The sequence below is a fragment of the Carassius gibelio genome, chromosome A25 (assembly GCF_023724105.1).
Source record: "Carassius gibelio isolate Cgi1373 ecotype wild population from Czech Republic chromosome A25, carGib1.2-hapl.c, whole genome shotgun sequence".
NCBI lineage: Eukaryota > Metazoa > Chordata > Actinopteri > Cypriniformes > Cyprinidae > Carassius > Carassius gibelio.
The window spans coordinates 14,661,375-14,674,302 of NC_068395.1; the positions used below are offsets into that span (position 1 = coordinate 14,661,375).

General features: G+C 38.1%; 1 protein-coding gene across 1 annotated transcript; it reads left to right on the top strand.

The window, feature by feature from the left end:
- Positions 1–1,672: 1,672 nt before the first annotated feature.
- Positions 1,673–12,633, top strand: LOC127946730 (hypermethylated in cancer 2 protein-like). The gene is made up of 2 exons (XM_052543465.1): positions 1,673–1,781; positions 7,473–12,633. Exon 2 carries the CDS (start codon positions 7,504–7,506, stop codon positions 8,842–8,844), a length of 1,341 nt encoding a protein of 446 aa, XP_052399425.1. The 5' UTR covers positions 1,673–1,781; positions 7,473–7,503; the 3' UTR covers positions 8,845–12,633.
- The last annotated feature ends 295 nt before the right edge of the window (positions 12,634–12,928 follow it).

The following is a 12,928-nucleotide window of genomic DNA, read 5'->3' on the forward strand; positions in this document are numbered from 1 at the left end:
CAAGCATACTAATAAGCAAAAATGAACTTTGATAAACCATTTTTTTCTTCATTTTTTCTTGCTGAAGAATGTAATCATATTCTGCATGCAATAAGTTTGAGCTGTACAGATGTGAATTTACATTTCCTAATGTAAGGAAGGATCTCAGTTGAGCAGACATTTTAAAAAAGTGAAATGAATAAGTCTCAGGCTGTAGGGAAAATAAATTTACATCCGTACAGTAGAATGGTTTATAGAATGGGATTAAATACATAAAGGATATGTGTGTTGTTTAACATTTAATTATTGCAGGTTTGTGTCATATTCTGAGTTGCATTATTTTTATTCATTTTGAGGAATACTGAATCTGTTTTGTTTGTTTTTATTTGAGTGAGACAAATTAATAGATTTCTCTCAACATGGGGAAAGGAGAGTTGTCAATCAATAAATTGTCAATCAATAAATTGGAAATAAAGTTATATGATTAAGTAACTCTTGTTACTTGTAATGCATTACCCCCAACACTGTTGTAGATGTCAGTAAATTGAATCCATTCGTTAATTTTAGGTTTCGGCTAACACGGACGGACCCTCGATGAGTGGCTACCTGGAGAGAGCCAAGGCCAACAGGAAGCAGTGGAAACGGCTCTGGTTTGTCATCATGAACAAAGTTTTGTCCACTTATGCTGCCAGTGAGGTATGAACAGGGTGACTTAAAATAAGTATATAGAGTGCATAATTTTTGCTCATCAAAAGATAAAAGGTAGATTTGAATGTCTCTTTATGTCTATATATATATATATATATATATATATATATATATATATATATATATATATAAACTTGCATGTTGTGCTGCTGTTATATTTCTACTTTAGAACCACGCTTTTTATTTTTTTTTCCAATTGTAACCAGCTCAATGCTCTTGATGTATTTTATACACAATTTGATCTATTTAGCATTTTTACACTACTTTTATTTATTGTATGCAGGACGTAGCAGCTTTGGAAAGTCAACCTCTTCTGGGATTTTCTGTCCAAACAGAGAAACCCGAATCTTCCCTGCATTTTAAACTTTATCACAAAAGCACTCTGCACTACATTTTCAGAGCGAGTGACAGCCAGATCTGTGACCGGTGAGTGGATCTGTATAAAACAGCATTCGGTCATGAAACACTCCATGCTTTGGATGTTTTTGGCCGTTTCAGTCTCATAATCATTGCATATACGTTTCTCCTCCTAGATGGATTGAAGCGATCCAGGAAGCCATGGTTCTCTAACCCTCCAGAACAGACCTTCATCCATTCAATCTGATGAAATCGACATCTGCACTTTTAGTTCCTGTGAAATTGTGAAATCAATGTTATAAGATACTTCTCTATAACATATCTGATCATGCATTAGCAATAAAACACTACAAATCCTTTTATGATGCCGTTATATTTATGCTTAATGGCAAATACACTGTATTTAGTAAGTTGCATTCAATAAATGTATTTTTATACTATTTCATTTCAGTATTTTGTCATTGTAGAATATGTGTTGTAATAAAAAAAAAAAAAAGATATGATTTTGGATATTTTATTGTGCCGTCACCTATCAGGCTCAGTATTATCGAGCCTTATGTGTCACTCTGAGAGAGGTAATACTGAGGTAATACCATGGTAATACGGCTCCAGCAGGACAGGTAGGGGGTGAGACTGATCTCCACTGGGTCAGGCGTCACACTGCCTACGTCACAAGCTCCTAAGATGGCGTTTTGATGACGACGGGAGAAGTGAGGACCCCTGCCCTTGTTTACAAGGTATTTGAAAATACAATGTATTTGTGTTTGTTGTCGCATAGAAATATGATTCAAACAAAGGCGCTGTGTTGAGCTGAGGAGCTGGTGGTGATTATTAACAAAATCTGCGGCTTTAATGCATTGCGTGATCCGTTTACCTAACCCACGACTGCCTGGCAAGGTATCATTTCCTGCTTTTTGTTTTTTTTTTTATTTTAAAACGATCTGTAAATTGTTCATCTTTTACCTCTTAGCAAACACCCATATCGTCTGATTCAGGCATGGTAGGGGGTATAAAACCATACATTGTTCATTTACACGCGCATAGACGTCTGTAAACGAGCAGTTCCGCATTTAAATGCGTGTATTTCTGTTTCAGAGCCACCGTGTGCTTTAACAAACCCGGACTTATGCTGTTTTCGACGAGCGTATGCTGTTATTCATTTCCATAACATTTAGAAATGTAACCAAAACACGATTTTAAAACGCGTGTCGATTCGCAATTTTGATCAAAGACCAGCCCCGATTAATTAGCACATGCGCAGTCGCTCTTCAGGGTCTTTAAATGTTCATCTGTAGTCATTTTTTTGTGCTACATTGTTGCTTGAGGCTCAGTAAAGCACAACAACTAAGTGAAAATGATCGTAAGTTATCGTAATCGTGGTACCGGAGCTCCTTCTAAAATGCTGTTGTTTCTGCAGAAATTATAATAAAACCGTAGTGTAAGCTTTAGGTGTCGATTTCATTTTGTTTGGGATATAAAGTACCATCTGTTTTATTGTAATAGTTACAATAACTTAAACGAGTATAGAAATGGTTACGTTTTTGGTAATAGAACACACAAATAAAAAACACAAATAAAAAAAAAAATCACATTTGTTATTTGTTATTCATAGAGAAATATTTAATAGTAGCATTTATAAGCATTGTAATCAGTCCTAGTCGGTTACTGTACACCCCCAAGCAACTCGGATGGGATTTTGTGAGGAGCGCTGCTAATCACGTGTAGTCTGGATGACGCAATCAGATTTCAGAGTAGCCTACATTACATTTTAAAATGCTCAGATTGCGGTTTCTTTTTTATGCATTACATGATTACATATTATTCACACAATGGGAGTAAATTATTTATTGAGTCTCGATAATAACCTTTTTTTTATTTAAAAAATTGCCTTTCTAAAAAAACTTTTATTTTACCATTTCACTTTTCACAAAAAAAAAAAAAAAAAAAAACACACACAAAAAAAAACTGTCAGCCAAACCCCTTAAAATAGAATATGTAATTGACATATCTCTGAGAAAGTTTGTTTTTTAATTTAACAACACATTCACGTTTCTCTGGTGTCAGTTAATGGTCACATGGACATGCAGGTAAACAAATATTTTTTTTGTGTGTGTTTCAATTAGTTTTATTTTACATTTTCTATTATTTAATTATTCGCTTTTTATCATTTTACAATCCCATTGCAGTTCTTACATTAAGCCCAATTTATATTATATATGTGTGTGTGTGTGTGTGTGTGTGTAATCTAAAAAGTCAGAATACATTGCTTAAAATGAGTAACCTAGATTACTGACAAGTTTCATAATCAGTAACAGACTTAAAATCAGTGATTAAACATCAGTACATTTCTGTTGAACCATAAGTACTTAGTCATGTACCTTTAAGTTGTCAGATAACTTTTTGCTTCAAACCAAAGTTTGAGTACTGGGGTGTCAAAGCTATATATATATATCAGTGTTGTAGTCGAGTCACCAACTGTCGAGTCCGAGTCGAGTCTCGAGTCTCAGTGTACGAGTCCAAGTCCGAGTCACCAAAGAAGAGTCCGAGTCGAGTCCAAGTCGAGTCACCATTACCAGAGTTTGAGTCCGAGTCGAGTCTCGAGTCCCATAGCCCTACTGGAATTTTTTTTTTTTTTTTTTTTTTTTTGAGTAAACAATAGCAACCGAGTTGGTTGGAATTGAAGTCCATTATATGAAGAAAACATCCTGAAATGTTTTGCTTAAAATACATAATTTGAGAAAAAATGCCATGGATATCCTGGATGGCATTGAAGTGAAGTGAAGTGACATTCAGCCAAGTATGGTGACCCGTACTCAGAATTTGTGCTCTGCATTTAACCCATCCGAAATGCACACACACACAGAGCAGTGAACACACACACACACACACACACACACACACACACACACACACACACACACACACACCCGGAGCAGTGGGCAGCCATTTATGCTGCGTTTGGGGGTTCGATGCCTTGCTCAAGGGCACCTAAGTCATGTTATTGAAGGTGGAGAAAGAGCTGTTCATGCACTACCCCCACCCACAATTCCGTCCGGCCCGAGACTAGAACCCACAACCCTTCGATTGGGAGTCCAACCCTCTAACCATTAGGCCATGACTTCCCCAATGGGAAGTAGTAAATGATTAGGATATTTTCTTTTTTTTTTTTTTTTTTTTGTGTGAACTAATCCTTTAACACTGTATTACAGAAATACACTTTGCGAAAAAAAAAGAAACGTGCATATTACAATGAGTGTGAGGGTCTGTGTGTGTGTGTGTGTGTGTGTGTGTGTGAGAGAGAGAGAGAGAGTGTGTGTGAGTGTTTGTGTGTGTGTGAGAGAGAGAGAGAGAGCGTTTGTGTGTGAATGATCGAGTGATTTAGCGTGAGTGCATTTGTATGTGTTCAAGTGAATGTGTGTGTGACAGCACACGCCTGGCCAGAAACGTGTAACGATAAGGGTCATTCAAATATCGCATCTTTTGCATGCTCAAGTTCGTTATTTCCAATGTACTGTAGGCGCGGTATGCACGCTCATAATGGAAGTGTATGCACGCTCATAACAGCAGCATCCAGGCGCGTCCGCACCGAGTTAGGGCTGCAACTAACGATTATTTTGATAATCGATTAATCTGTCGATTATTTTTACGATTAATCGATTAATCGGTTTATGTACTTATATTTTAGTTTTTTCCATTTTTTCCCCAAGTAAATTATTAATAAAGGGTCTTTATCATTCAGCATAGATTTTTAACCATTTTGCATTGTCATATCCTCATCAAAAATATACCTGGAGTTGTTTTATTATGTTAGTAATCCTTTGTCGAACTCTTCTGCAATCAAAACACTGACCCATACTCTAGCAAAATTCACAAGGAGATTTCAAATATTGTTTTCACCATGGCAGTCCTTAGAGCTCCTAAAGTAGTTTAACATCCCAAACAAAGCTTAAGGAATCTTTGAGAACATATTTTCACGAAGTATAAGGATAAAACAGAATAAAATTGCAGTGCATTGTATTTTATTATTTACTGGGAAAAAGCTTTATAGCTTATGCTGTGAAATTGTAAACAATCCTTCGAAAAAAAAAGTGCCAATGGCATGAAACCTGAATGGAACTCACAATTTAAAGTAAAATCCATCAGAAGGTTGTCCAGAAAAAAAAAATTGGGACACACACAAAAAACCTGCTGTGTGAAAAAGAGCAGTGAATACTTAGAAAAGAAGTGCATTTTAAATATACTCAAACATTTACCTCTCTCATTCAGTCATAATTAGGCTGCAAGTCTGAATTATGAACTGGTAAACGACAAACTGATCACATAACATGTTTGTAAAGCTTTAAATGTTAACTGTTAAAAAGCAATGTTATCAGCTTTTACGACTTAACATTTGCAAACAACCTTGTACTGGAGAATCTGCACAAATAAAATTCTTAGGGGCCGTTCACATATCGCACCTAAAAACGCGTGGAAAACGCTAGTCGCGCCGCTTTCTCCTTCTTTCCAAAGCGCTCAGGCAGAAGCGCCCCTGAGGCGTCTGCCTTTGCTAAGCAACCATGACATGTCGCTTCCATTATGAGAGTGCATACTGCGCGCCTACATAGGAAATAACGAGCTTGAGCACGCAAAAGACACGATATGTGAACGGCCCCTTAAACAGTTCAGTAGTGCAGAGTTTACAGGTTACTCTTCATTTTGAAGGCTCAAAGTAAAGTACTCCCACTTCCCGCTGAATGCTGCAGAGACGCTGTTCGGGAAGCACGTGACATAAAACGAGGCCAGCTATTGGCTATTCGCTACTTCACCTGCTGTACTGGCTGAGTAAAACCTCCGGTGGCTCATTACTGCCACACTTTGGTCACCGCAGATTTGAAATATGCACGAAATGAGCCGCTTATGGCAAATAAAATTTATTTAGCGACGAATCGATTACTAAATTAGTTGACAACTATTTTAATAATCGATTTTAATCGATTAAATCGATTCGTTGTTTCAGCTCTACACCGAGTTAAAAACATCTCAACTTTTCAGAATGCCGCAAGCGCACCGTGGGTCATGTGACATGTGAACTAACCAATCAGCTTCATCCTTTCCCGCAAGTGCCCGAGCGCTTTGGAAAAAAAGTAAAATGAAAGTAAAGTGAGTTACGTCAGTGAGTGTGTTTTCAAGCAAAGAGAGCGAGCGGTAGCAATGTCTGTGAGCGGCCGGTCTTGGGCACGAAACATTTTTATATCATTTTTAGTCAAAAACAACGTGATGAATGCTCGAGTCTGAGTCCAAGTACGAGTCATCAGTCCGCGAGTCCAAGTCGAGTCACGAGTCCAGAGAATGGAGTCTCGAGTCGGACTCGAGTCCAAAAAATAGTGACTCGAGTAGGACTCGAGTCCGAGTCCAGGACTCGAGTCCGAGTCCAGGACTCGAGTACTCCATCACTGATATATATATATATATATTAGGGCCGGGACTTTAACGCGTTAACTAAGATTAATTAATCTTCCCGCATTTTTAATAACTTATTTTTGCACCGCGGAACGTTTCTCACTGGATTTGTTTCGGCGGACCGATTATACTGGAGCACCAACTAGCGTTCACTTCTCATGTCACTGCAGCACATCGAGCCTCAAGTATCACCTCAACGCAAAACATATAGCAGCTAGTGTGGACTTTACACTTTATTTTGAACTATGTATTATTTTGTTGGTGCAACTGGCAGTTTATGTTGAACTCTTTATTGTTTTGGCCAAGGTTATTGAGAGTTGGACTTAGTATGTTATGGCCTCTGAAGCAACAGAGAGATGTTTTCTAATAGTCAGGGTTTCCAATGTTCTGAATGTAATTGACAGTATTGTGTTTTACTTAAAAAAAAAACACTTTACAGAAGGTTCCAGCACCTATAAGCTTCCTGAATTTCTGAAATGTACTATTTCCAAATTGTTTCTAAATATGCTATTGCTACACTTCATGGCAAAAATTGCACTGGTCTGCTAGACTTGGTTGAACAAAAATAAACAATATTTTGTTGCTTAAGCTTATGTATTCAGTCATTATTAGATGGTATACTATAAATCCATGTGAATAAAAAATTACTTCTCACTGTTCTCAGGTCAAATATTTATATGCGATTAAAATGTGATTAATTTCGATTAATTAATTACAAAGCCTCTAATTAATTAGATTATTTTTTTTAATCGAGTCCCGGCCCTAATATATATATATATATATATATATATATGACACAGACACACACACACACACACACAAGGGCACTAAAAAATGGGTGGTCACTTTTGGACTTGATTTTATTTATAGCACTGACAAAATTATTTATTGATTGTACATTTATAATTATGCCATAATATGATGAAACCATAGTCAATGCAAAAGTGATGTTGCATTCTAAAAACAAGGAATCTTGTCCTTTCTTACAGTGACACCAATGCAAAACATCAAGGGTAGGTGATGGAGCTCCCCAACTACGCCAGTCAACTGCTTCTCCAGCTCAATCAGCAGCGCTCCAAGGGCTTCCTGTGCGATGTCATTATCATGGTCGAGAACACGCTCTTCCGGGCCCACAAAAGTGTCCTCGCTGCCACCAGCCACTACTTCAAGTCCCTTGTCCTCCATGATAACCTCATCCACCTCGACCCTGACATGGTGGATCCAGTTGTTTTCGAACAAATTCTGGATTTCATTTACACCGGCAAGTTGGCAGATGAGACCTTTGAGGGAGTGGATTTAAGCTCTGTGCTCACCACAGCTAACTTTCTCCAGCTCAATGACCTCGCAAACCTGTGCTCCAGTAAGATCAACCAAAATGGGTCCCTCGGTAGCGGGGCTCGTGGAAGCTCCAACTCATCAGTTCGCCTGTACGAAGACCACTCATCAGACACGGAAACATACATGTGCATGACTCCTCCCAAAAAACGGCATAGGGCTGAAAGTAGATTTCAGAGAAAAAAGCAGGACTTGGGGTTGGATTTGTCCAGGAAAACTTCAGTTAATGACGAGGCTCTTCTATCCAGAAACATCTCCAACAATATGCCGCTGGGAATAAATGGGAACTGTGTTCCAAAGGAAGAAAAGTGGATAATTCCTTTGGACGGAGCTCAGGAAAGAAAAAGGCAGGGATCCCGAAGAAAATCCAAGGTCAGTGGTTACATTCCTGGAAGCCAACTAAGCCAGAATCAGACCTTCACTTTACAGTTATCTGTGAAGAAAGAGAAAGGAATTGGAGGGAAAACAGATGAAATTGACGGCCAAAAACCAAACAATGGCAGCACCAATTTTGTTTATCAAAAGGAGACCTTTCTCAAAGAAGCTGAAGGAGACAACCCTTATGTTTGTATCCCATGTGAAAAGGGTTTTCCCTCCTCTGAGAGTCTTAAATCCCATGTGGAAAGCCATTTGGATGTGGATGTGAAGGTTGAGGATGAGGAGGAAGAGGAACGTGACGGAGAGCCTGGAGTCACCAGAGTCTCACCCGAAGCTCACGAGAGCTTGGAGCAGAGTCCGGTGAAGTCCCTCAAAGATGTCGACACCGTGCGTCCCTTCCCTTGCAACATTTGTGGCAAGATGTTCACGCAGCGCGGCACTATGACCCGCCACATGCGCAGCCACCTCGGTCTAAAGCCATTTGCGTGTGAGGAGTGTGGCATGCGCTTCACCAGGCAGTACCGTCTCACTGAGCACATGCGTGTCCATTCAGGGGAGAAACCCTATAAGTGCCAGGTCTGTGGTGGGAAATTTACGCAACAAAGAAACCTCATTAGTCATATGCGGATGCATACCTCAGTATCTTAGAACAGGTCAAAGAGCACTGCACTAGGATAATACAGGTACCCACAGTTCTCCATAGTGCTTTGGTTCAGGTTCTTTTAACTAGGGTTCAGTTTCCCAGAACACTATACAAATTCCTTTAGGTCTTCTTTACAGGGGATCCTTTTTTGAGCAAGCGAAGGGTTTAGTTTCACCCACAAATCTTCTACAATTCTACAAAGAGTCATCTAGGTTAAAAAGGAAACTCACTAGTATAATTGAGGGCTCATGTGTCAAACTCCGGTCTTGGAAGGCCACTGTCCTGCAGAGTGTGGCTCCAAAACACCTGCCTGGAAGTTTCTAGCAATCTTGAATACCTTGATTATCTTGTTCAGGTGTGTTTGATTAGGGTTGGAGCTAAACTCTGCAGAACAGTGGCCCTCCAGGAACTAATTTGACACCCCTAATCTAGGGTACTATTTTGGTAACAAATTCTACAAAGATTCCACTCGTTCAGGGCTAGGCAACATCTTACCCTAATCAAACATACCTGAACAAGCTAATCAAGGTCTTCAGGGTTCACTAAGGCTACAGACAAGTCAGGTTTTTTTCAGGGTAAGAGCTAGACTCTTGTGGAGCATCAGCACTCCAGGACCTATGTTGCCTACCCCTGCTTTAGATTTTCTCCACAGTTTACTTATTGGGTTAATTTAAGACTCAGTTCAGGCCACAACTCCTCTAGAATGCTACAAAAATCTGTTAGACCTTCTCTACAGCGATTTCCTTTTTGAGCAGATCTTGGGTTCATTTTCACCCACAAATCCTTGGAAATATTACAGAGATTCTTCTAGCTCAACATGAAAGCCTCTGAAGATCTCTTCTCAAACTTGCACCATTGCACATTTTCCTTCATCGGTCAGACCCAATGGAAGTCTTGCAGTCTCTTCCGATGAGATGAGGAGTCGATGAGTTGAAGAAGGTGTGTTAGATGAGAAGGACATCCAAAACGTGCAGTGGTGGACAAGTTTGAGAAGCACTGATCAAGGTCATGGGTAGCCAAGCCAAGCCTGGAGGGCCACCTTCCTGCTGACTTCAGTCCCACCTGTGTTTAGTTAGGGCTGCAGCTAAACTCTGCAGGGTTCCTCAGATCCAACCCTGGAGGCCCTGCAGAAGTTATGCTATCAAACTCACCTACCTGTATCTCTGAAGACCTTGAGTAGCTTCTTCAGGTGTCTTTGATTAGGGTTGAAGCTAAACTCTTAAAATCAGGGTTCGTGATTTGAGGAACCCTGATCTAGAATTCAAATTCTGAAGATTTGGGGTAAAAACTAAAGCCTACATTTTCTGAAATCTATTCTTGGGATCAAATTTGGCCACAGATCCTCTAGAATTCTATAAAGATGAGTTTAGATCTTCTATAAACACTCTACGTTTTGAGCTAACTTTGGAATCCGAAGTCATTTAGAATTTTATGAAGAATTCTCTCCAAAATGGAACCTTAGATTGTCTCAAAAAGAAAACCCTTGTAAGAGTAATCTATTCCAGGGTAAACTTTAAGGTTTGGCCACAGTTTCTCTAGAATGACATAAAGATTAATTTATATCTTTTCTAAAGACTTTACCTTTTAAGCTTATCTAAGATTCCATTTGGATTACATTTAGAATTCTATAAATCTTTTTTTTTAGATCTTCTATATACCGATTTCACAAGGATTCATTTTCATTCACGAATTCTACAAATATTTCCTCTAGTTCAGAAGGAAACTTCTGTAGAAAAGATCCAAAGCCTTCTATCTATGGCATTCTTTCAAAACTAGACTATTGCAAATACTGTTCAGTAGGGTTCCTGTACAGAGTTGACTTTTCTTTTTCTTTTAAAGATAATCTAGAGTTCAGTTTCCCTCGCAAATCCTCTAGAAAGCTATAAAGAATGATCTAGATCTCTGAAAAAAAAAGTATTGACGATGATTCACTGATAAGCATAAAAATGCCAACTTCGGCCAATACCTGCTGTTATACCTTTCTTCATACCTTCTTATTGTTCTTGTGCATGAATTGTTTGTTATTGTTAGTGTGTAGCTAAAAAAACATAAAGTTTATCTACTTAGCGATGTAGTTTAAAACGAGAATTACCTCAAATAGCTAGTAATCCTCTCAGAACGGAAACAGCCGAATGTTCCTGGTGATACCAGTTGTTTTACAGCAGTCACTTGCGATATCTCTCGAATGTAAACTAGGAGTTTATGCTTCAGAAACAGACCGCTGTAATAAAGCTATCAGGGTTGTTTACTTGAATACACAAACTTGCTACCTCAGATTAAACCAAACCCTCTGATAAGCCTGTATGAGATTAAGATTATTACATATTAGATTAGAATATTACACGCCGTCTTCCATATCACAGTCACTCTGTCTAGTTGAATTAATGAGCTTAAACTGACATCTGATTCAGAACCGAGGAAAACACACTTTTCAGGGGGTCAGGTAATACTTCACTGTAGGGTTGCGATCTGAGCTCGTGAAGTTGTATCGCTCGAGCGTTTTAGGGTGCGTTGATGTACAGTTCCAAAGAAATATTGAATGTGGAAATGCTTAAGAAATACTGTAAAACTATAACCAAATCTATATTCTTGCTAAATATTTAAATCTAATTTATGCTTCTTTCAATTTCGGTTTATTTTAATATTGCTTCTTTTTTTTTCAGGGATTTTCTTTTGGGGTTTTTCTTTTTCTTTTTTCTTTTTTGAATTTTTATTTCAATGCTTCAACCAATGGCTTAATTTATACAGCATGTTGTCCATATTTTCTTGTGGCATGTGCATTATTCTTATGAATTTAAAGGAATGTAAGGTTAGGCATTCATGCATTTAGTGTTGAAACGAGACCAAAAGCGTAAAATCAAAACCTACTGTAAATATCTTTGGGTATCTTAATGTAATTGACGTGATTTCTATCAGTTGATATATTACTGAAACGTGTACGTGTTCAGAGATGAAATCGTTTTCTTACTGTGTTTTAATTTCTTTACACCGTGTTCGTTTTAACCTACCTCTCTAGTTGGGTATTTTGTACGTTTTACATGGATTTTCATCATGCTGGAGGGCTGCTTTTTTAAACAATACCTAATTTTGAGGTTGTATTAATTAGTTTAGTCGCTGCTTGTCTGATCTAGTAATATCAAAAGTGGTACTTTAAATAACAGATCAACTAGCCTAAGATTTGATTCGCTGTATTGACTTTTCCTGGCACTCTTTGGTCATGTAGTGCTTGCTTTTCTCTCTCTCTCTCTCTCTCTTTGCTTTATATTGAGATGATTATTTGACACTGTCTGTAAATCAATGGGATTCTAGAATATTCAGGAACTTTTTAATACATGATGGGACTTGAAACTGAACTTCAAAACTGTGACAACACTTCCATTTGCATCCTCCGCAAACCTCAGGGAACATTTTAGGGACACGTCCCAGTTCACTTTTTGAACCACAAAAGCGCCATTAACCAATGTTTTTGCAGCTATTTTTTTATTTTCATTTTTAAAGAGTTTCAATATTCTCCACAACTGAAACGATGCGCCTTCAGGAGGTTCGGCAGCTCTTTGCATTTGCAGGACGGGTTTGTGTGTGTGTGTGTGTGTGTGTGTGCGCGCATGGTTTTGATGTGGTTTTCAAATGCTTTTTGAAATGTCAAGTACTTTGTTCAGAAATGATGATACTACAGTATTTGCCACCTGTTTATGAAAACCAAAGCACATTTTCACTCTTTGAAGAACTTAAGGTCCTATTGTATATAACATTGTTCTCAGTTATGACATGAAATAAAATTAAATCAGAACATCTCCTTGACTCATTGTTCACATTTTTACACAAAATTAGACTGGGGAAGATATTGTAACATATTTAGAAACACGTTTATCATGTTGTAGACGATTATTCATCAGCTAATGTCTTATTAAGGGAAATTACTAGAAGAATTTGCTTAATGTCTCTACCTGGGGTGGCTTAACTTTTACTTTTACTTTTACTTTTGAAATATCATTCTTCTTCTTTCTCATATTTTCAAAAGTTTCTTTGATGTAAAATACTAAATCAACTGTTCGATTCAAAATAGAGTGCAAATTCAACAATTGAATT

What these genes read in the sequence shown, in the direction of transcription:
- LOC127946730 (XM_052543465.1), top strand. Translation starts at nt 7,504, where the DNA reads ATGGAGCTCCCCAACTACGCCAGTCAACTGCTTCTCCAGCTCAATCAG.